The sequence below is a fragment of the Rhincodon typus genome, chromosome 16 (assembly GCF_021869965.1).
Source record: "Rhincodon typus isolate 14 chromosome 16, sRhiTyp1.1, whole genome shotgun sequence".
Classification (NCBI taxonomy): Eukaryota; Metazoa; Chordata; class Chondrichthyes; order Orectolobiformes; family Rhincodontidae; genus Rhincodon; species Rhincodon typus.
In genome coordinates this window covers 8,471,456-8,495,717 of record NC_063347.1, presented here as the reverse complement: position 1 = coordinate 8,495,717, position 24,262 = coordinate 8,471,456, and the positions used below count along the sequence as shown (strand labels likewise).

The window sequence follows — 24,262 nt, the reverse complement described above, 5'->3', positions numbered from 1 at the left end:
GACAAACGCAATGTTGGCCTTCATGGCAAGGGGCATGAGGTTAAATAAGTAGAGAGCTCTAATGTACAGGCCATTAGTAAGTCTGTGTACAGTTTTGGTTTCTTTAAATAAAGAGGAGTATACTTGCATTGGAAGCAGTTCAACTCTGGAGTGAAAGGTTGAGAAAAAGTTAAGCAAGTTGGCCATTGGAATTTAGAGGAATAAAAGATGATAACATTGAAACATACAAGATTCTGAGGGGCTCAATAGGATCAAATTGAGAGGATGTTTCCCCTCATAAGGAAATCTAGACCTGGGCGACACAGTTTAAACGTAAAGAGTCTTCCATTTAAGCCTAAGATTAGGAGAAATTTCTTCTTTTAGGGGGTTATTAGCATTTGGAATTTTCTTTGCTGATGGGCAGTGGAAACTAGAATGTATTTGAGGCTGAGTTAGACAGATGTTTGATCTGTGGGAAATGAGGGACAGGCAGGAAAGTGGAGTTAATGCCACACTCAGATCAGCCATGATCGTATCGAATGGCAGAACACACTTGAGGGGCCAAATGGCTTATTGTCTGAAAGACTGCAAGGTGAGGCCTGGAAATTAAAATTGCTTGAGCTTGGTGCTGCCGAGTTGCATGGAGTGCACATTGTCTAACCAAGCAAGCAAGCTGTCAAACAACATCCCCCCCAACCATCCTTGCCCACACCCTGCCATACTCCTGCACTGAGCTTAGTGAAGTTTAGCCAAGGTTTTAATGAGTGTCAAATAGGAAGAGTGATAAATAGTGAGACTCAGGAAGGCTATTCTAGCGCTTAGGCTGGTAAAGAGCAGCCACTGATGGCAGAGTAGTTAAAATCAGGATGCGGTGGTCCCGGAGTATAATGGGCCTGGAAGATTTCCAGAATTAGGAGGGGCAGTTAGAGAAGTTTGAGACCTTTATAATCAATGCCTTGTTGACTAGGAGCCACTGTTCATTAGTGCAAGAGTAGAAGGGGATCAGGACTTTGTGTGAGTTGGGATCTGTCAAGTGGTCTTTCTGTTAGCTCAATGAGGATGGAAGGTTGCAAGCTGTTCAGAATTGCTTTGGAGTAGTTCATTCTAGACATACTAAAAGCATGAATGAGGGTTTCAGTATTGAATGAGCTGAGACAGATAAAATGGAAAGAAGCAGTCTTGGTGATGTGTCAAATATGACCTTGGAAGCTAAGCACACTTTCCAAAAATGTGTGAACAATTTATTTCAGCCTATATTAATGTCAGATATTATCCAAAAGGACACATTTTATACCCTCTCAGACTTTGCAACTCTAATAGCTAAAGTTTGCCTAATTTTCCCACTCAGCAACTAATATAATTAAGTTACTATAGTTCCAGGCGACCACTTTGTCATCAGAGAGAGACGACTGGTGGTGGTTTGCCACACTTCAGATGAGGGAAGAGGTTGAGAAAGAGAATTCCTCTTGGTAACCTCAGCTGTGCAGGAATTGAAGTCATGTGGGTGGTGTCACTCTACATTGCAAACCAGCTGTCCCACTAACTGAACTAACCGATCCCTAAGATCATTAACAGACTGATTGGAAACATATTGGACATATGCACAACCCTTGAACATTAAAAGCCATAAACTGTATTGAGCTCTTTACTGCATTTTAAGGTGATAGAAAAAGGAAGTGTTATATCAGCCAGTTATCAAATACACTGATGGATGAGATACAGCCTCACAATGGTCCCTCCCTGAACAACAGAGGAGTTTCAGTAGAGTTTCAACCTCTGTGGTATTCATTCATATCCTACTGCACCATTTTGGGGCTTGATTTTATAGCTTCCTTGGGGCAGGTTGGTGGGAGAACCAGATGTAAAATTAGGAAGTATACCATAGGTTCAGTTCCTCACCTATCTATGGGCCAATTGAAGCCCTTAAGTTGCCAATTAATGGTCACTCAAGCACCATCTCACACCACTACTGGAGTCTTACTAGTGACCAATTAAAAGGGTGGAGACCTTATAGACTCCCTGTGACCCCAAAAGACCCCTGAATATCTTCTTCCAACCTTGCATCTCTCTCGACGCTAACCCCTCACCATCTTCATCTGGTCTTGGTCCTGTCAGCTTAGCCTCAGTGAGAACCCAGCTTAACTTATAGTTCGTCATCCATCACACCACAGTTTTTTTAAGATGGGCTGCTGCCCCGCAGTGCCCACTGCTCCCTAGGTGCTTCCCCTTTACTAAGATCAGAGAGTTCTCTCAGAGGTGGAACTTCCTCTCCACATGGCAGTACCGATTAAATGGCTGTGGCACGGGGAGGCCACAGAAAGACAGGCTTACCCTGACTTTTACATCAGGGAGTGCAGACCACCATCCCACTACACGTCCAGCTCTTGGTTTTTGCTGGCATGTCAACTAAAGCAATAAAAATAAGAAAATAACTATTTTTGTGACTTCAGGAAATCCCAAAGTAGTTCTCCTCATTTGAGGTGTGATTGCTTTTGTAATGAAGCAAATATTGCAGTCAATTTCCACATAGCATGGTTCCCCAAACATTAATCAGGCAGTGATCAATGTGCTATTTTTTTAAGTCATGTTTGCTATGAATTAATATTGTCCAGGACTCCATAATTAATCCCCCTGTTCTTATTTAAGTACCAGGATGTTGCTGGGGTGGAAGTTTTGAATTATAAAGAAAGGCTGGGTAGGCTGGGACTTTTTTCACAGGAGTATTAGAGATTGAGAGGCAACCTTATAGACATTTATAAGATAATGAGGGTTATAGATAGAGTTAATGGTAGTTGTCTTTTCCCTAGGATCGAGGATTTCAAGACTAGGGGGCACATTTTTAAGGTGAGAGGAAAAATATTTAAAAAAGACATGAGGGGCAAATTCTTTACACAGATGGTCGTTCGAGTGTGGAATGAACTTCCTGAGAAAATGGTGGATATGGGTGAGTGCATGAATAAGAAAGATTCGGAGGGATATGGCTAAGGAGCGGGTAGATGGGACTAATTTAGATTGGAATTATGTTTGGCGTTGACTGGTTAAACCGAAGGGCCTGTTTCCGTGCTGTATGACTCTATGACTCTAGTGCTGTGAAATTTTTTGAGAGGGCAGAGGCAACTCTGATTTAATGTTACATTCAAAAGATAGCACCTCCAAAAATGCAGTATGCCCTCACCGCAGTCAGTGGGAGTGTTAGCCTCAATTTTGTAGTTATGTTCCTGGAATAGTACCATAGTGATGATTTTCAGGCCCATAGGTAAGAATCCTACTCATTGAGTCATGACTGATAGTCATAAAAATTCATGAATTTCTGGCACTGCGTGATACTGGGTGAAGTTTTATATTAAGTATGGCAAATTAAATGTAGTGATTATCAATAATTAACAGACTGACTGTAGGAACAGCTGATGTATTTTTGAAAGCTATTTTGGGATCACAAGTGCTGGTAATCATGTTGAAATAACTCCACAGATGCCAGTATTCTGTCACCGAGACACCCTTTATTTACATGTGGAGAGTCCACCTTCCTCAGAGCAAGGTCGCAGAGTAAATAGGATGTCTAATACTCCAATTCTTATCTGTAACCCAGGGCTCCCTAATTAGACCAGATTAACAGCCACAGTCAGGGAACTCATATTCAGTGAGGTCCACATGGCTGACCTTGTTACAATCACAACATCTCTCCCCCTCTGAGCCCAAGGACACAGGCCTGTTCATTTTTTTTGTAGATCCTCTTGGGGCTTTTTAACACCAGTTCAGGTTCCTCCAACTTTGCCTCTGATACAGGTGGCGTGTAATGCACAGCAGCTCGCTTCTTGTGACCAGAGCATCTTGGAAGAAATCCATTCTTCTCTTCAGATGGTGAAGATGGTGACATCCGCCATGACCATCTCAGATTCTGAGATATCTTAAACCCTTGACAAAGAGGGAGAACTCATGGGTTCTGGAACAGTTGGAAAGCAGTCGAGGAGCTAGTTATGTTTTGCTCCTGCACAGTTTGCAAATTTACAGCTTTCATATGGTCTACCTGCTTGTTCAGGACCATCACACCTACCTGAACTTTATATGTCACTGGACCTGACCTCACGTCATCCATGCCTCTTATTTATGCAGGGCCATTCCTGTGGTTCCTACACCAAACTTCTTCTCCTGAAGTAAACTGCCTCTCTTGCTTAGTAGAATGTTGTGTCAGTCATTGGCGTCTCTGATGCCATTTCACACCTCCCCACCACGGCTGCGAAGATCAGATTTAACCTGGTTTGGAGTCTTCTCCCCATTAGCAACTCTGGTGGAGCTATCCCTGTAGTCGCATGAGGTATAGTATCTAGTGAAACTGTAAGCTGTTTCTTTAAGCGTGCCTTCAAAGTTTGGACTGCCCTTTCTGCCAGACCATTGGATGATGGATGGTATATGGAGCTCTCCTTATATGTCGAATGCCATTCGACTTCAGAAAATACTCAAACTCCATGCTGGTAAGCAATGGCCCGTTATCTGTGACCAACACTTCCAGGAGTCCATGTATGCAAAAGATGCTCACAGTTTTTCTATTGTCCCCATGCTTGACAAATGAATTCTGTGCACATCCAGCCACTTTGCGGGTTGTCCACAATGACTAAGAACATTGACCTCATGAAAGGACCTGCATAGTTGACATGTAACTGAGTCCAAGGTTTACCTGGCCATTCCCACAAATATGGGGAGATGCTAGCAGTAATTTTTTTCCTTGTTGGCACCCTGGGCACTCTCCCACCAATGTCTGCATCTAATCCTGGCCACCACGCATAACTTCCTACCAATATCTTCATTTTGGAAACCCCTGGATGACCCTGATGGACTTCAGCCAGTATCTGGCAGTGACCTTTGCTTGGGACTTTTGCTCACCATAATAATATGCCATCCTCTGGTCTCTCCGGGTCTAAAAAGGTTTCAATTCTGGTTGTGATGGCCCTTTGGTTTCCCCATCATCACCTGTTGTTTTCAGTTTTGCCAGGACTGGATCTTTCTGCATCCAAAGTCTGATATTGTCAGCTGTGACTGGAAGTGTGTCCAGAAAATTTAAAACCATTATGGACTCTGCCAGTGGTGGTACCACCAGTGGTGTATCTGCCAGCGGGAGGCGGTTCAGTGCATCCACTTTCACTACTAGGCCTCCCAGACAGTGGTCCAACTTGTAATTGTGCACTCTGTATTAGATCCCACTGCTGAATTTGACCTGAAGCTATGGGAAGTACTGCCTTGTCCTCTTTAAGTAGACCTAGCTGGGGTTTGTGGTCCAAATATGACTTCCAAACCTTTCTTCTCTCTCTGGGCATATTTACACTCTGCATTAGCCAAAGTCCTGGATGCATATGCTGTTGAGTGTCCCTCTCCATTGGGCTACCTATCAGCTAATACTACCCTAATGCCATGCAGGGAGGCATCACATGTCAATGCCACATCTTGCTTATGATCATAGTGCCAACACCTTAGAGGGTGATAACTGTTCCTTCATTTCATGAAAGCTCTGGCTTGACTACATGACCATTTCCAAGGCTGACCCTTTCTCTAAGAGTTGATGCAAAGGTGCCAAGATGAAGGCTAGGCCATGTATAAACTTTACATAATAATTCACCAGCCCAAAAAAAGACCTAAGCTCCAGTACAGATGTGGGAGCCAGGGCATCTTTGATTGCCCTCCCTTTATCTTTCAATGCGTTTAACCCGGTCTTGTCAGCTCTGTAGCCCAAGTAGATCAGTGTGGGTCCCTGGACTGTGCATTTTTCCCTTCTCAAACGTACACTCACCTGGAAGAAATGTCTAAGAACTAGATCCAAGTTCTCTAAATGCTCCTCATTGGTCTTCCCTATTATTAGCACAGCATCTCGATAAATGGGCACCTGGGGTAGATCTTGTAAAATGTCCTCCATTGTCTGCTGAACAATTGCACTGGTGGACAATACCCCAAATGGCAGTCTCATATATTGGTACAAACCCTGATGAGTATTAATGGTAACATACTTCTGGGAATCCTTATCTAACCGCAATTGCAAGTACACATGGCTCATGTCCAACTTCATGAAGGACAGCCCCCCGATGGTTTTGCATATAAATCCTCCATGTGAAGGGTTGGATATTTATCCAGTGGCAAGAAGTGATTTACCATTTGTTTAAAATCCATACAAAGGCAATCTGACCTGTCAGGCTCCACAGTCAATACGACCAGTGACCATTCCACAAAGTGGACTGGTTTGATGATTCATTTGCTTTCCAGCCTTCTGGAGGGGGTGCAAAGGAGGTTCACTAGGTTGATTCCGGAGTTGAGGGGGTTGGCTTATGAGGAGAGACTGAGTAGATTGGGATTATATTCATTGGAATTCAGAAGATTGAGGGGGGATCTTATAGAAACATATAAAATTATGAAGGGAATAGATAAGATAGAAGTAGAGAGGATGTGTCCACTGGCAGGTGAAGCTAGGACAAGAGGGCATAGCCTCAAGATTAGAGGGAGCAGATTTAGGGCTGAACTGAGAAGGAATTTCTTCACCCAGAGGGTTGTTAATCTGTGGAATTCCTTGCCCAGTGAAGTAGTTGATGCTACTTCAGTAAATGCTTTTAAAATAAAGGTAGATTTTTTTTGAACAATAAAGGAATTAAGGGATACGGTGAGAATGCGGGTAAGTGGATCTGAGTCCACGAAAGAATCAGCCATGATCTTATTGAATGGCGGAGCAGGCTCGAAGGGCCAGACGGCCTACTCCTGCTCCTAGTTCTTGTGTGTTGTGTGTTCTGATTTCTACTTGTACTTTTGCCCGTAAGGCAAATGGCACTAGGCGGCCCCTACAAAATCATGGACTTACTTCCTGGTCAACATGCAAGGTGGCCTTGGCACCTTTGATACTGTCTAGACCTTCCTGACAAACTTCAAAGTATTTAATTAGGACTTCATTTCCAAATCAAAAAATGTTGGGCCAAACTGGATGAATCTTTCTCAACCAATTTTGCCCTATCAAGCTTGGGCCTGAGCCTTTTACAACAATCAGTGATAACTGAACCAGCTGCTTCTCATAAGAGACCAAAACTAAAGTTGTACCCTTAATCTGTAAAGGTTCCCCAGTATAGGTTCTCAGCCTAGTCGAGGTTTTGCGCAAACTTAAGCATTCAAGTCGAAAGCAAATTTTATTAAAGACTGGTTCTGTGATCACTGAAATGGCCACGCCAGTGTCGGCCTCAGTTAGACCTATGACTATTTAACCAAACCATTTAACAAAATGTTTATTTTGATTGGTTCTGCTTTGGATGCTGCCAACAATTTAACTGTTCCAAACCAGATGTAATTGCATTTTCCATGGTGTGCACTCTTCTGGTTACCAGCCTATGAGTTCTCTTGCTCCATCTAGGTCTAGTGGGACTCTTTTGAGCACTGGCAGCAACTACAATAGCTTGCTGGTCTCGATCCTGAAGAAAATTTTAACCGTTTGGCTGAGTCTTGGCTTTGTTTTGGGGTTTTACTCTGTAGTGACCTAAAGTCCCTCTGTTCAGAATATGTCCTAAGTGAGGTTATGCAATTCCCTTCACTTAATGGTGTACCCAAGATCAGTCAGGCAGGCGATGTTGTCCATCAGAATACCCTGCAACTCATATGCTCCACTTTCCGCACTTTCCAATGATAAAGCCAGTTGTAGTGCCTGTCTGACATCCAGCTGGACACTTCTGCATTGTCACATCATTAATCTCGCATTACAAACAGTCTCTGAGCATCTCATTAAGGGTTAAACCAAAGTCACCTGCCTCTGCCAGTCACCTTAACCTAGCCAGAAAGCCCAATACAAATTCCCCGGTTCTCAAATTGCCAAATAAAACTGAAAGCATCTCAGAATTAGAGGAGAACTGGGGTGTAATATTCCTTAACTATATCCATTAACTCTGAAAAATTTTTCGTATCTGGTCCCTCAGGGAAGGAAAGGTTTCTAATAACTGAAAAAGCTGCAGGTCCACAAGCCATCAGGAGAATTCCTCATTGCTTTTCATCTCTTCCAGTATCTTTTGCTGGGAAAAAAGAACGCATTCATTTAACATACTCAGCCTAATTATCGATGGCAGGATCAAACGAGTCATTCCCAAATAACGGTGTGATGCCAGAAATGTTTACCCTAACTGTTGTGAGTACGTTTCTTCAGGAGCATGTTTTTCTCTTGTTGCTATTGAAATAACTCCGCAGAAGGTCGGTTCCCCATCACCAAATCACCCTTTATTTACATGTCAAGAGCCATTGACACTGTTCCACCTTCCTCGAGCCAGTTCTCAAAGTGAACAGAGCCTCTGACACTCCTGTTTATATCTGTCAGCCAAAGCTCCCTGATTGGACCAGATTAAAGGCCCCTATCAGGGAACTCATATTCTATGAGGTCCACCTAGCTGACCTCATTACAATCACTATATTAGTCAAAGATTTCTTTCAGGAAATATATTTCTGCTGTTTGTAAGGATCTTTAGACCTGTGAGTCTGAGTTCAGTGTTGGAAGTGATTCTGAAAGCTTGGATTTATATGCATTTGCAGAGGCAAGGAATGATTAGGGATAGTCAGCATGGTTTTGTGTGAGAGAAATTGAGTCTCACAAACTTGATTGAGTTTTTTGAGGAATATAACCAGGAAGATTGATGAGGGCAGAGTGGTAAACATTGTTTTTATGGATTTTAGTAAAACCTTTGACAAAGTTCTGCATGGTACCACATAGAACCACATACTACATATGTACCACATACAGCACAGTGGCTCAGTGGTTAGCACTGCTGCCTCACAGCACCAGGGGCCTGGGTTCAATTCTACCCTCAGGCAACTGTCTGTGTGGAGTCTGCACATTCTCCCCGTGTCTGCGTGGGTTCCCTCCAGGTGCTCCGGTTTCCTCCCACAGTCCAAAAATCTGCAGGCTAGGTGGATTAACCATGCTAAATTGCCCATAGTGTCCAGGGATGTGTAGATTAGGTGGGTTATAGGGGAATGGGTCTGGGTGGGATGCTCTGAGGGTTGGTGTGGACTTGTTGGGCCGAAGGGCATGTTTCCACTCTGTAGGGATTCTAAGATACTAAAGTTAGATCACTTGGGATTCAGGATGAGCTTACAAATGGATACATAATTGGCTTAACGGCTGGAGACAGAGTGTGATGATGGAGGGTTGTTTTTCAGACTGGAGGTCTGTGACTAAAAGTGTTTCACAGGGTTCAGTGTCCACTTTTGCTTGGCATTTATACAAATACTTTAGATGAGAATATAGAAGGCATGGTTAGTAATGCAGATGACATCAAAATTGATGGTATAATGTAAAGTGGAGAAGGTTATCTAAGATTACAGAGAGATCTTGATCAATTAGGTCAAGGCTAAGAGTGGCAGATGGAGTTTAATTTGGATGAACAAAAACAAAGTTGCTGGAAAAGTTCGGCAGGTCTGGCAGCATCTGTGATGGAGAAAAGAGAGTTAACGTTTCAGGTCCGGTGACCCTTCCTCAGAACATTTAATTTGGATGAAAGCGAGGTATTGAATTTTTGCAATAGAAACAAAGGCAGGACATATGCAATTTAAAGTAGAGCCCAGGGTAGTGTTGTAGAACAGAAAGACCTAGGGGTTCAGGTACATAATTCTTTGAAGTTTGCCTCATATATAGGTAGGGTGGTTAAGAACGCATTTAGTACGCTTGTCTTCATTGCGCAGACCTTTGAGTATAGGAGTGGGGACACTGTGTTGAGGTTTACAGGGCGTTGGTAAGGCCTATTCTGGAGCACTGTGTCCACTTTTGGTCGCCCTGTTACAGGCAGGATATTATTAAGCTGGAGAGGGTTCAGATGAGATTTACCAGGTTGTTGCCGGGAACGGAGGATTTTAGTTATAAAGAGAGGCTGAATAGGCTGGGACCTTTTTCACTGGAGCATAGGAAATTGAAGGGTGACCTTATAAAGGTTTATAAAATCATGAGAGGGTGGGGAATTTCAAGACCAGGGGGCATATTTTTAAGGTGAGAGTCAAAAGATTTAAAAAAGACATGAAGGGCAGTTTTTTTTTTACACAGTATGGTTCCTGTGTGGAATGAGCTTGCAGAGGAAGTGGTGAATGCGGGTACAGTTGCAGTGTTTAAAAGACATTTGGATGAGTACATAAATAAGAAATGTTTGGAGGGATACGGGCCAAGCACAGGTAGATGGAACTATTTTAGTTTAGGATTATGGTCAGCATGGACTGGTTGGATCGATGGGTCTGTTTCCATGCTGTATGACTCAATGACCCTCTAACCAAAAGTCTCAGGAAGTCCATAAAGCTTTATTATAAATGGTATTTTCTTCCCTTCAAAGGCCATAGAATCATATTTACAGTGGAAAGTTTCATTTTTCTGTTTCACAATTTTGGAGCTACCTGTGTGTAATAGCAAACAAAATCTTCACCATCAACAATTAAAAGCATTTAAGACAAACAGAGTCACTTTCCATATTATAAATACCATATTATAAATATGAAAGGAACCAAAAAGTATGCATTTGTTGAGTGAAGTAGTAGTCAACTTTCTGCAGAAAAGTTGTAAAGTGACTATTAGCATGATGGATTATATTGTGTCCCTGACAGATAGGACAATTTGGGAGCAATTTTAATCTGAACGCACCGTCTGAATACTGATGGGATCAGTTGCAGCTCAAAAGTTTTGCACCCATTTGATTTCACTGACCGTTGAAATTAGGCACTGTACCTGTCTTATTCGTTCAATTGGAGTGTTTCATTAGAAGTATAATATGGGAAAGAGCCTTGAGACTAGTACCAGGTCTTGCACATCTGTGGGCTTATCAATAATAAAAACCAAAAGAACTGCGGATGTTGTAAATCAGGAACAAAAACAAAGTTGCTGGGAAAGCTCAGCAGGTCTGGCAGCATCTGTGGAGGAGAAAACAGAGTTAACGTTTCGGGTCCGGTGAGTTCTGAGGAAGGGTCACTGGACCCGAAACGTTAACTCGACTTATCAATAATGATTTTTGAATGTTGCATTTTTGACGGTCTTGTCTACGTGCTTCACCTTCCGGACTACTATCCAATCCCACAGGTGAATCTCATGCCTCATAATGAATAAGTGTGTGTCCTCATCTGCTAGTATCCAGGCAAATATAACAATATTCAGGATAAAATAGAGAATCCTTATCACCAGTTTCTGCCTTTCTAAAAACAAATCAACAATTCCACTTAACTGGCAAACTCTATTTTAGCTTAAATATACAAGCACTGGGTGAGTACCAACAACAATATGATTTGCCATTTCGTTTTTTTTCCCTTCAATCTTGTGAATGAAGTGGGATGCATTTGGCAGCAATTCAGTTGAAGGATTCATGAACTCTCAGTGCAGTTTATTCAAACCTTTCTACTGGTTAAAAGAGCAGAACAACAATGTGAAAAGGTTTCTGTGCTTTCCTAAAATTCTTAAATTAATTCAAGCAAGTTGCGGCATCAAACCCGTCCTGACCAGAATTTGTATCACACAGATTTCCAGAAGCTGACTCGGATCTGTGGATCAGTGGATGTTATTGTCAGTAACCCTCCATATGTGTTTCATGAAGATATGTCTGGGCTAATGCCTGAAATCCTCAGGTAATTGAACAGAACACATTCTCCTACTTCCTGTAAACCTTATTGATCCACCATTCTTCTCATACCATGGAATGAGGGACAGAATTGTTTCTTCTTTTCATCTCAAAATCTATCTGGGTTCTAATCCTGCCCAATATACTGCAATTAAAGAGATAGTAGGAACTGCCGATGCTGGAGCCTGAGATAACAAGTTGTGGAGCTGGATGAACGCAGCAGGCCAGGCAGCATCAGAGGGGCTTCACAGTGGGGTTAAAACTCACTCAGAGATAGTAGGAATTGCCGATGCTGGAGCCTGAGATAACAAGGTGTGGAGCTGATTGAACACAGCAGGCCAGGCAGCATCAGACCCGAAACGTCAGCTTTCCTGCTCCTCTTATGCTGCCTGGCCTGCTGTGTTCATCCAGTTTCACACCTTGTTATCTTATACTGCAATAAAAGCTTCCTTTCTAATTAACTATTTGTGTCTGTTGTGAATTCTGTGAGTTAGATGATGTTTCCTTAAGTTCACCCAATTGGTTTTATTTAGAACAAACAGAAGTCTACAGGCAGTATGGTGGCATTGTGGTTAGTACATTTACCTCACATGCCAGGGACCCAGGTTTGTTTCCAGCCATCTGTCTTTCTACCAGGTGCTCTCATTTCCTCCCACTGTCCAAAGATGTGCAGGTTAGGTCGATTTTCCATGCTAAATGTGGAATTATCGGGATGGGTGGGATCCTATTTAGAGGTGCAGACTCAGTAGCTGAATGACCTCTGTCTACACTGTAGGAATTCTATATTTTATGAGCTAATGTCTAATGATATAACTGTGATCTCTTGTGTGGGAGGGTCACAGTTGATGTGTACATAGGAACATACAGAATTGAAGCAGAAGTAGCTCATTTGCCCACTTAGGCCTGCTTTGCTATTCAATGAGATCATGGGCTGATCTATTTGTGTTTTGAATTCTCAATTGTTGTAGTAACATACACATTGTGGACTGGAGCTATGGATAGTGAGAGTAATGGATGCAGTGTAATTTCCAACACACGGCCGACCAGGAATCTTACTGCCTGCTACTGACATATGTTAGAAGGATTTGCAGGTTGTTACTCAGTCTGTTTGGCCACATTGTCATTCCATTGACCATCAAGTCTTAGAGTGGAATCTAAACCCAGAGCTTCTGGTCTACAGACAGAGACATTACCCACTGCACTACAAGACCTACAGACAGGATGCTATCCATATGTAAATACTATTTCATGATGATCCTATGTACTCAGAAAATTAAACAGAAGCCTGGCATCTCAAAAATGAGGGAGATAAATCATTGTTACTTCCCCGCAGTTGCTTGTGCTCATCTCCTGCCAGTCATTTGTGGATGCTGAGCTTCTTGAGGCCAATGAATGGAATATTCTATGAAGGGACCTGATCAAGTACACCCTAGAACTTTGTGGGAATCTAGGGAAGTGATTGCTGGGCCCCTTGCTGAGATATTTGTATCATCGATAGCCACGAGAGAGGTGCCAGAAGTCTGGAGGTTGGCGAACGGTCGTGCCATTATTTAAGAAAGATAGTAAGGAAAAGCCACGGAACTATAGATTAGTGAGCCTGACATCAGTGGTGAGTAAGTTGTTGGCAGGGATCCTGAGGGACAGGATTTACATATATTTGGAAAGGCAAGGACTGATTAGGGGGTAGTCAACATGGCTTTGTTCGTGGGAAATTGTGTCTCACTAACTTGATTGAGTTTTTTGAAGAAATGACGAAGAATATTGATGAAGGCAGAGCAGTGGACGTGGTCGATATGGATTCAGTAAGGTGTTCAACAAGGTTCCACATGGTAGACTAATTAGCAAGGTTAGATCACATGGAATGCAGGGAGAACTAGCTATTTGGATACAAAATTGACTGAAAGGTAGGAGACAGAGGGTGGTGATGGAGGGTTGCTTTTTGGACTGGAGGCCTGTGGTGCAAGAAACGGTGCTGGGACAAATGCTTTTCATCATATAAATAAATGATTTGGATGTGAATATAGGAGGTATAGTTAGTAAGTTTGCAGATGACACCAAAATTGGTGGTGTAGTGGGCAGCAAAGAAGGTTAGCTCAGAGTATAACGGGACCTTGATCAGATGGAACTTAATTTAGATAAATGTGAAGTGCTGCATTTTGATAAGGCAAATCAGGGCAGGACTTATACACTTAATGGTAAGGTCCTGGGGAGTGTTGCCGAATAAAGAGACCTTGGGGTGCACGTTCTTAGTTTCTTGAAAGCGAAGTCGCAGGTAGATAGGGCAATGAAGAAGGCATTTAGCACCCTTGCCTTTATTGGTCAGTACATTGACTATAGGGGTTGGGAGGTCATGTTGTGACTATACAGGGCGTTGGTTAGGCCACTTCTGGAATAATGTGTTTAATTCTGGTCTACCTGCTATAGGAAAGATGTTGTGAAACTTGTAAGGGTTCAGAAAAGACGTACAAAAATGTTGCTGGGATTGGAGGCCATGAGCTATAGGGACAGGCTGAATAGGCTGTGACTATTTTCCCTGGAATGTCGGAGGATGAAGAGTGACCTTATATAAGTTTATGGTTAGGGTGAACAGTCAAGATCTTTGCCCCAGGTTGGGGAAGTCCAGGATTAGAGGACATAGGTTTCAGGTGAGAGCAGAAAGATTTACAAGGGAAGTAAGGGGCAACTTTTTCACACAGAGGGTGGTGCATGTATGGAATGAACTGCCAGAGGATATGGTGGAGGCAGGTACAATTACAACATTTAAAAGGCATCGGGATGGGTATATGAATAGGAAGGGTATCGAGGGATGTGGGCCAAATGCCGGTAAATGGGACTAGATTAATGTAGAATACCTGGTCAACATGGACAAGACGGACCAAAGGGTCCGTTTCCACGCTGTAAATCTCTGTGACTCTAAACAAGAAATTCAGAGAGCACAAGGCACTTGAGAAAGTTAGGGGGAAAAATAGCGTGATGCCATTCACAACAAGAAGAGAGTGGTTGGAATTATAAGTGGAAAATCCAGAAGTTAGTTAAAGCAGCTTCTTTACCTGAATACCTGCAGGTATGAAGACTGTGATGCCTTGGATGGTGGCACAGATGGATTGAAAATCATCAAAGCTATTCTGCAGCTTGCGCCAACTGTTCTTAAGGATCGTGGGTAAGTGTGGATTATTCTAATTTTACATTTCAGCATGAATTTAGGAACATAAGACAGTCTGTTATTTCAATGTTATTTTAATGGAATTGCCAACTTGGTGCAACGTGTACACAATTTACTTACCACGGTTACATGAACACTTGCTTCCCCGTGTTAATTATAGTCAACTAAAGCAGGTGAAAGGCATTGATCAGGGTGTCACATGAGACAGTTACAGGCACTGTGACATGTTTGAGTTCAGAAGTATGTACCCATAACATTTCACTTTTCACATCCAAATCTCATTCTGTTCCTTTTCAGAGATTAAGAAAGGTATCATTATAAGGATCATAAAATGTCCTTACTGAGAAAACTATCTGACCTCTGAAATTTTGTTGCGTGTAGACACATTAAGATGCATGCAGCCATTAGGCTAATTGAACATACCCATTGGCATTTTGAGGAACATATTTTTGACAGTCTAAACCTCTAAAATCATTATGGTTGCTGCATGCTCCTCAGCTTTGTGATCCTGAGAGGCATAGTAACTGCTAGAATTGCACATATACTGCAACTTAGGCTGACACCTATAGTAGGGCTGGAGTTTACACTAGCCAGTTACTAATACCCTACTACCCAGCATCTGCATCTGAACAGAAGGCCAAGGGCAAAAGTCAGAGTCCATGAAATATATAGGGCAATACCTTTTTATCCCATCATGGGATTTCCCTGTACCAGCTATTAACCTCAGCAAAATCTAATTGTAATCTTTTGGAATTCACGGAATGTTTCAAGTATAAAGATCTGTATGTAGCATCTAATTCTAACCTCATATCACCTTGCATTGATTTTATTGTACAGAAATACACTGCAATGCTGGTGTTAATGCTCTAAACAAATTTCCCTTGAACTGGTTGATACTATTTGCTTCAGCCACCCCATGTGGTAGTGATTTTCACATGCTCGCCACTCTTGAGTCTATTTTATCATCACTAATAAAATGTCTACAGAAAGTGCTGGAAATAGGCAGCAGGTCAGACAGCATCTGTGGAGATAGAAATAGAGTTAGCACTTATTTTAGATCAATAATTTGTTCATCAGAACCTATCTTTCCTTCCATTTTTGTTGTTTCCATTGTTTGGAGCTCTTCCTTTTTCGTCTATGTGCTGGCCTACTGTCTGGTTTGTCTTCACCACCCCAAAGCACCAGGTTTCTAGTCAGCCCCTCTGATTAGCGGCAGGAATCAGATCAGGAACTGAGCAAGGATTTCTGACTCAAGCCTTCTTTAACATTAAAATGACAGACTTTGCTTAGCAACAAATTAAATGATTGAATTGATTTACAATATTGATAGTTGATTGGCTCAGAGATTATATGGAATGCATTAGGTTTTCTGTCATAATTTTATCAGTGCCAGAGGACTGTTACTGAAGTAAATGTTTTTTCTCCTCTTACTGGGAAGTGTGGATAACAATCCAGATAAGCTTGGACTGTACAGCACGTTCCTGTCAGCACTACTAAGCCCAAAGTAAATAGAATTGATCTACATGGGTAGAATGTACAAGGCCTTTCTAGAAACGAATTCACTAGTTCTCGTTAATCATTTGGCAGGCCGCAGTGCCAAAAATACAACACATCATTTTTATTATAGCACCTTTTTTTAAAAAAACACACTTTTTTCTCATCCCCTTACCATTTGTGAGCACGATGCTGTATTTTGTAGTTCCAGGAGGCATGTTGAGTATGAAGAGAAAGCACTTTTGAAGGGTCTAGGCCCGAAACGTCAGCCTCTCTGCTCCTATGATGCTGCTTGGCCTGCTGTGTTCATCCAGCCCTGCACCTTGTTGTCTCGGATTCTCCAGCATCTGCAGTTCCTACTATCTCTGATTCACTTTTGAAGAATGATGTTTCATCTTGCCTTTGAGTGAATTGTGAAATGTTATGGTGTGAGAACAACCAAGGTAGAAAAGCAACAATTTGAGAAATGAAAAATTTTCATTTGAATAGCTCCTTTCACAACATCAGAATAGAGATTGCAATCACTAAAGTACATTTTTCAAAGATATACACAGAAAGATTCACAGATAATAATGTGATGATGAACTGGGACGAAATATCAGCACATTTGAACAAATTAAGAACTTCAGACATGGTTTGCATCAAATAACAACTACAAAAACATTTAATTGACATTAATGTGCTTTAGGGTGTCCAGAAGCCATGAAAAGGGATTGCATAAATGCAAGCCTTTCATTCTTTAAATCAGTGCTTCTCTGTTGATCTAACAGTTGGACTGTCAGATATTTTCTGTGTTTTTTAGTTAATGTAAACTGCTGCCTGATTCATTTATACCTGTTTTTAATAACTTTGCATCAAGGGTAAAAATCTAAACCAATATTTTCACTTAACCACACTACCTTAAGGTCACTACCTCCACTGGCAAACCATAAGTCCAAGTTTCTCCAAATAATTGCTGGTTTGAGGCCAAAAACGTCTATAAGAGAAAGCTGGTGGGGTTCACTGGATAGTACCTAGAGACAAGGCATATGACCTAATTTCTCATTGAAGCCTATTTGCCATCTCTACAGCCATTCTGCTGTGATCAACATAGACTGGTTTCAAGCCCCTGTACTAGTATAACGTTTTGGCAGATCCTTAGAATGGAAAAAGCCCTCCACAGCCAACTATATTGTTATGCATGAAAACACAGCAAATAATATAAATATAGTCACTTGAAAAATTCCCTGTTTTCCAAATTATGTTGTGGGGTCTTCCACCGACCTGAAAACATTAATGTTTCAAATCCTATCCGATGATATGAATCTATAGGTGTGAGGCTGGAAAAGCACAGCAGGTCAGACAGCATCAGAGGAGCAGGAAAGTCAATGTTTCGGGCCAGAGTCCTGACAAAGCTCCAGCATCTGCAGTCCTTATTGTCTCCATATCCGATGATACCTCAGATAATGCATTCCTTCGGCCGTAACGCTGTGATGTGTTGGTTAAATTGGGGATGAACATATAATCTCTGACTGAAAGGCTAGAATGTTGCAGTTGAGTCAACTGACTGTTCAGCAGTGGAACTACCCACCTGGGTGAACATGTTTCAGCATCACACGAGGTTTCTTTTTTAATGCTTTTACACTTCCTTTAGCTCTTCTTGCAAACAGAATAGGAAAGATTATATTTTTCCCTGAGGCAACAGAATTAAAATGTGGTAACTGTCTCATTGTTTTTTCTGCAATCTTGCTGTGTGCAAATTGATGACCACATTTCCTTGCACCACAAGAATTAGCCTCCCCCTGTGCTGCTTTCTATTGCAAACAACTTGCAAATTTGCTCTTACCTCTCCTACACTATAGTAACAAAGTCAAGATCTACTTCCCCACATGTGTTCTGCATTTTTAAGAGGATTTTTAAAATCAGTTTTAAAAATTGTGACGACAGGGAATCAACACTGTTTTACTGATGGACTGCTAAGAGCTTGAAGTGGCAAATAGTGGTGTTAATTTATCTATCCATTGGGTGGCGCTGGAGATATCTACAGGGACAGAGTTCGAGGCAGCGGGAAGTCTTTTTAATAAGTTTTACTTTGCCTGGATGGGAAATGAACAAGGAAAACTGAATCCTAAATTAGGAAGTTGAAAATAGGTCATATGGACAAAAGAAGCATTCCCAGAAGAATGAGGGGTAGGGATTGGTCCAGGTAAATAATTGAGATCAAAATGCTCACTTTTGTAGGTATAGCCTGTGTTCTAAACATACCTGGAATGTGTCTTACATGAGAGGGGCAACATTTTCAGAGCCCAATATGGACAAGACATGAGACTGGTTTCCAGCCAATAGGCAAGTCCTAGACAGCAGCTGAAACATGTCTCTGCTTCCCAGGGCTGGGGAGCATTAATGATCTGCAATTCATCCTAAAGGGACCCTCTCCAACCGCTGCCCCCACCCCTGACAATGGACCCAGAGTCACCACATATTCTATAATTTTAAGAGAATTTCTTGTCACTTTACCTAACATTCCATGTTCCATACATCCTTTCACTAGAATTCTTTTTATCCTATATTTGCAGGGCAGCTAGGAGTGTTATCTCTGCCTCTGATTTTTCTGGTGCATATGCCATGTGGATACTGGTGTATCTGTCAGCCCCTACCCGCTTCCTCCCCCAACTGAGAATCTTATTTTTTATCTCTACAGTCATATTGAGTGGAGGGGTTGCTCCTCACGATCACAGCCACAATCATGGCCGAGAAATTTGTGACATTTTTAAAATTATTATTTTTTAAATCTTCTCTTCAGAAGGCATCTGCAGCCACACTGTCCCCTACACCTCTCCCACTGGCTTACTTGCAATCCAGCCAAAATAAATGTCAGGTGATTGCTCCCAACACGGTGCAGTTTGAAGATCTGCATTTGATCCTCAAGTCAGGGTTCCAACCTGGAACGGGAAGTCCTGTTCCGTATCCATTTCAGATCATTTACATGCATATCCCAGAGGTGCTTTAAACAGATATTAGGACTTGTGCACGTGTTCTTAAGGGGCCCCTTATCTGTTGTATTATCCCACAACAATATGGGCCAGGACTGGGTATGTCAGTCTTGGGTGGGAGCCAGCCACCACCCAAAATGTGCAGATTGTTTACTCAATTTCCTATGGAGCCTGGAGGAACAGGCTCCACCATCCCCTTGTTATCCTGTGCTAGTCAGTAGCCAATCCTCCTTCCACCCATTCTGCATCCACTTTTATCCCTACCACCCACCCTAACCTCAGCTAATGACATCTGAGATGCTTCCATTGTGTGTTTAGCTTCAATTAATTTCAGCTTTCCTTTTAGTCAGGGTGGCGTCCTTTTCTATCTCTTTGTAATTTGCTCTTTTCTTGTTTGATAAGCTATCCTTGACCTGTACTATTCTCCTCCATCTATTTTAATATTGAACCTAATCATCATGTGGCCACAGTTTTTGCCAAATCAGCTGCATTGGGGTAACCCTGTTTGCTCTATTGCATGATCCAGAACCAGATTAAATGAGGCTAGATCCTGTGTAAGAGCAGAGACATAGCAGCATTTTTAAATGGAAAGAAAGTCCACAACTTGCTTTAAATATATTCCTTTCCTGAACATCTTTAATGTAAAGACAAAGCTTCTAGAAATTGGAAGTAGAATCAGACAGTGCTGGAAAATCGAGCAAGTCAAGTATTACCTACAAGTAAAGGAAAAACATTGGGTCTTTCCAGTCTAAGGAGTTGGACACATCATTGTTCTGCCATTCTCACATTCCAATCACTTAATCTGAACTATCAACATTCTTTCTCCACCAGCACGCTACACTCCGCCACCTCTCCAACTATAGCATAAATGCTGCCTCCTCCACACTTCACATCAATTCCGACGAAGAGTCAGTTTCTCCGTGAATGCTGCCTGACCTGCTGTGATCTTCAAATTTTTTGTTTTCAATACAGATTTGAGCATGTACAGAAATTTGCTCCTTTTCGATTCTTTTCATGCAGCTCAACATCAGTTCTGTAAATAGTCAATTTTTTTTAACCTTCCTCTACACCTTCTGAGTGTTTCTAACATGTTGTTTTTCTTTCTTTAGTCAGAGCACTATTATTCATACCAAACCCTTTCATTTGCCTTTAGGCTTTATCCTGAATTTCCTTTGATGGTCTGTAATATACTTCAACTAACATGAATAATTTCCTTCCTCACAACTTGTGGGGAACCCAATGTTTACATTTTAGACCCAATGTATAAATTGCCAATCCTGACCCATTTTTTAAGCAAATGTTTAAGGTGAAGGGGAGACCTTGTAGAGCAGTGGACAGAGTCCCTGCCTCTGAGTCAGAAACTCTGGGTTTAAATCCCATTCAGGGGCTTGGATATTATGAGGTGCCACTGAGTTTGTTTTGGACAGAGGGGCAAGTAATATAGGGAGGCCGCTCAGCTCACAGCACCCCCGAGTTCATTCTGTAATAGAGAGGATAGACGGCCAAAACATTCAGCAGACCACCCATCATAGGAAAATACATAATTGGCCCATAAAGTAATACGATTGGTATGGGCAGATGGGTGGGAGTAGGCAGCCCTTTTTTTTCTACTGTGTTCAATCCAGCAGGAAGGACATGAGAAAGGACATCATTGGAGGGTACCCCTTGCCCCTCATTGAGGACAGCTGCCTAAAAGGTAGCAACCTCACCTTCCTCCCGACCCACTTGTTTTACTGAGAACCCCTTTCCTGCCAACACCATCCACCTGCCAAATCAGGGAGGCCCAACCTTTCTAAAACGTTGTGGCCTTTTGCCAAGGCCAGCGAGGGGGTAGCAGTCTGGCTAGTCACAGCTCTTTATGGCCACAGGATGAGGTTCTAACCAGAAAGTCAGCTGGCTGTCAGCATTTCTTCCAGGGAGCCATTTGCCGTGTGCATAACTAAAGCAGAAATTTTAGTGCTTTGATCTTAGGTTTGGGGACAGGGTGAAAACGAAAAGATCAGTATTTTGGAGATCTTGCACACTATCCGAAGGTTTGGATTTCCCCTTTAAGAGATTGGTAAGAACGTGATAATTCAAGAAAAGTAAACAAGTAATGCAATTACTTCACTTTGGGCCAAGTGTGACTTCAGAATGGGAGAAGGTACTGGCAAATCTTACTGTGCTTTGTGTACCATTCCTGTCTCTCTGCTCCCGCCTACCTCTATCCTGCTCCCTGAAGTCCAGTGTAGAATCTGCTCCGTGACAGTATTATTAGAAATTAGCACACATTAGAAACATTTTTTTCTTTTACTAATATCTCTCTATATACTCCATGTATATGCAGTACATATTAGAAAGCAAAAGTGAAGGAAGAGAGAAGTTTAGCGCTTCATTTAAGTAAATAAAATGCATCACCAACTGTTGTCAACTGGGAATCAGCATTTTATTTTAGAAGAACAATAATTTTTAATAGCTTGATATTTACTAGGAATCATTATTTATTTAATTAAACATTTGGTAAGATACAGGACGTGCTGATTTTTAACATGCTGATTATGCAGGGGATTGAGAATATATTCCTGAAATAGCAGCAGTTGTATTTTTCTTGGGTTTGACATTGTTGATCTTGTTCCAGTTGCCTCTGGTAGATGCGGTATAGCTTGCCAAAGAAAATTGCTCGAAAGCTTTATTGTCATTAACCTTTCAGTTGAATTGACACTTAACAAACCTGGACGCAGAAAGCTTCACTCTCAACAAAGGCGATAAGATTCCACAAAGGTAGCAAAGAGGAAAGTGAACAACAGCAAATTGCCTTTATATAATGTCTTTAATGTAGCAAACAATATGTGACATTTTACAAGCGCAATACCAAACAAAATTTGACCATCAGTTACACAATGAGAGCTGATGACAGGGGACCAAAACTTTGTCAAAAAAGCCAGTACCAATTAATGTGTTAAACCCATTTTTAAGACTAGTGCCATGCCAGATAGGAAACTGTGGCCCAGATCTTCATTTCTGTAGTGACTTAATCAAGTCAGCCAGGTGGACCCCATAGAATATGAGTTCCCAGATCGGGGCAGTTAACCTGGTCCAATCGGGGAACCTTGGTTGACATAAAAAAAGGAGTGTCAGACCATCCTGTTCACTCTCAGAATGGCTCTGAGGGAACTGGATCAGTATCAAGGACTCTCCCCGTGTAAATAAGGGGTGACTTGGTGACAGGATACCGGCCTCTGTGGGGTTATTTCAGTGGCAACAAGAGAAAAGCATGCTGCTGAAGAAATTTAGAGTCGAATTTGAGTCGGGGTGAGCATTTCTGGCATCATGCTGTTATTTGGGAAGCTTGATTCGTTCGATCCTGCCATCAAAGACTGGGACCAGCACATGGAAAGAATACATTATTTTCTCTGGGCAAGTGACATTGGGGCAGATGAAAAGCAACAAGTAATTGTCCTGACAACTTGAGGACCCATAGTTGTTTTGGTTATTATGAGCCTAACTGCACCGAGCCACCAGATAGCAAAACCTTATACGAGTTGACGTATTTAGTTAAGGACTATTACGACCCCAAGCCTATTCTAATTCTGAGATGCTATTGGTTTTACTCAGCAATTCGAGACGTGGAGGAATCTGTATTGGGATTTCTGTCTAGGCTAAAATGACTGGCAGAGGCATGTGGCTTTGGTTTAACAGTTAATGTGATGCTGAGACACCATTTGGTATGTGGGATTAATGATGTAATCATGCAAAAGCACCTACTAGCTGAAGCCCAACTGGACTTCAAATAGGCACCATTGAGAAACCAAAGGGCCATCACAACCAAGGAATGAAACATTTTTGGATCCGGATAGCCAAGATCACAGCAGAGGACAGCATGTTATTATGGGGAGCAAGAGTGATTGTCCTGAGCAGAGGTCACTGCTAGATACTGGCTGAAGTCCACCAGGGTCATCCAGAGGTTTCTAAAATGAAGATGTTGGCAAGAAGTTATCTCTGGTGGCCAGGATTGGATGCAGACATAGCTGTGTTGATGGGGCAGTTGCCAAAGTGCCTACAAGGACAAAAATTACCAGCAGCTCCCCCAGATTCATGGAAATGGCCAGGTAAACCCTGGACCTGGTTACATGTCGACTATGCAGGTCCTTTCATGGGCTCAATGTTCTAAGTCATTGTGAAAGCCTACTCAAAGTGGCTGGACATGTATAAAGTGCATTCGTCAAACACAGGGCTACCGATAGAAAAACTGCATGCATCTTTTGCAATACACAGACTCCCAGAAGTGTTGGTCACAGATAATAAGCCATCGTTTATCAGCAGGGAATTTGAGTATTTGAGTATGGGCTGCAGAAGGCAACTCACCACCACCTTCTCAAGGGCAACTCGGAAAGGACAATTAATGCTCGCCTAGTAAGCAACACCCACTTCCCATGAGTGAATATAGAAGAAAAACAATGGGATTGATATGAAATTCTGCTCACAGACATGTTTAAAGCCGTTCCAAGATAAAGTAGTGAATAAAGTTTTTTTTAAAATGATGATTTAAGGGGTTCCACAGAATAGTGTGATTCTGTTGTAAGCAAAGACATCACCACAAGCCTAAATTTGACAGTGCAACTAGCTCAAGATTTCCCAACAGGAACCCACGTTTCTGTGCAGTTGGTGATAGAGATTTCAGATATGGAACCTTTCTGAAGAGGCATTTCCTGAAACCTGCAAGCAGGCCAGCCACTAGCTCAGCTGAAGATAATCAATGCCATAGGATGATCCAGGATGGATAAGAAGAAGAAATACATCTTCTGAATAAGAAACAAATAAAAATCAAAAGTCAATACATTTTATGCTTTTAGCTTTGATTCAGGATTTTGAACTGGGACTTTGTATTTTTCTAATCCTTTTCCACCTATTGTCCAATATAATAAAAAAACTGCTACTGTTGTGAACAAACATGGATAGAGAGAACTTTGTCCCTCAGTTGATTCACATTTATATGCCGTCCAAATTATGATAAAATTGCTGGGAAAAGTAGCTACCAGGCTCCTAACTGATTATAAAAAAAAAGAATTTATTTGGCTGCAAAGCAT

General features: G+C 41.9%; 1 protein-coding gene across 2 annotated transcripts in view; it reads left to right on the top strand.

Moving 5' to 3' along the window:
- hemk1 (HemK methyltransferase family member 1) overlaps positions 1–24,262 on the top strand; it is a 129,614-nt gene that overhangs the window by 79,463 nt on the left and 25,889 nt on the right. For both annotated transcript variants that reach the window (XM_048606630.1, XM_048606629.1), the window contains exons 8-9: positions 11,469–11,574; positions 14,632–14,727. In XM_048606630.1, the coding sequence (XP_048462587.1) occupies positions 11,469–11,574; positions 14,632–14,727 (202 nt within the window). The remainder of the gene's footprint in view (positions 1–11,468; positions 11,575–14,631; positions 14,728–24,262) is intronic.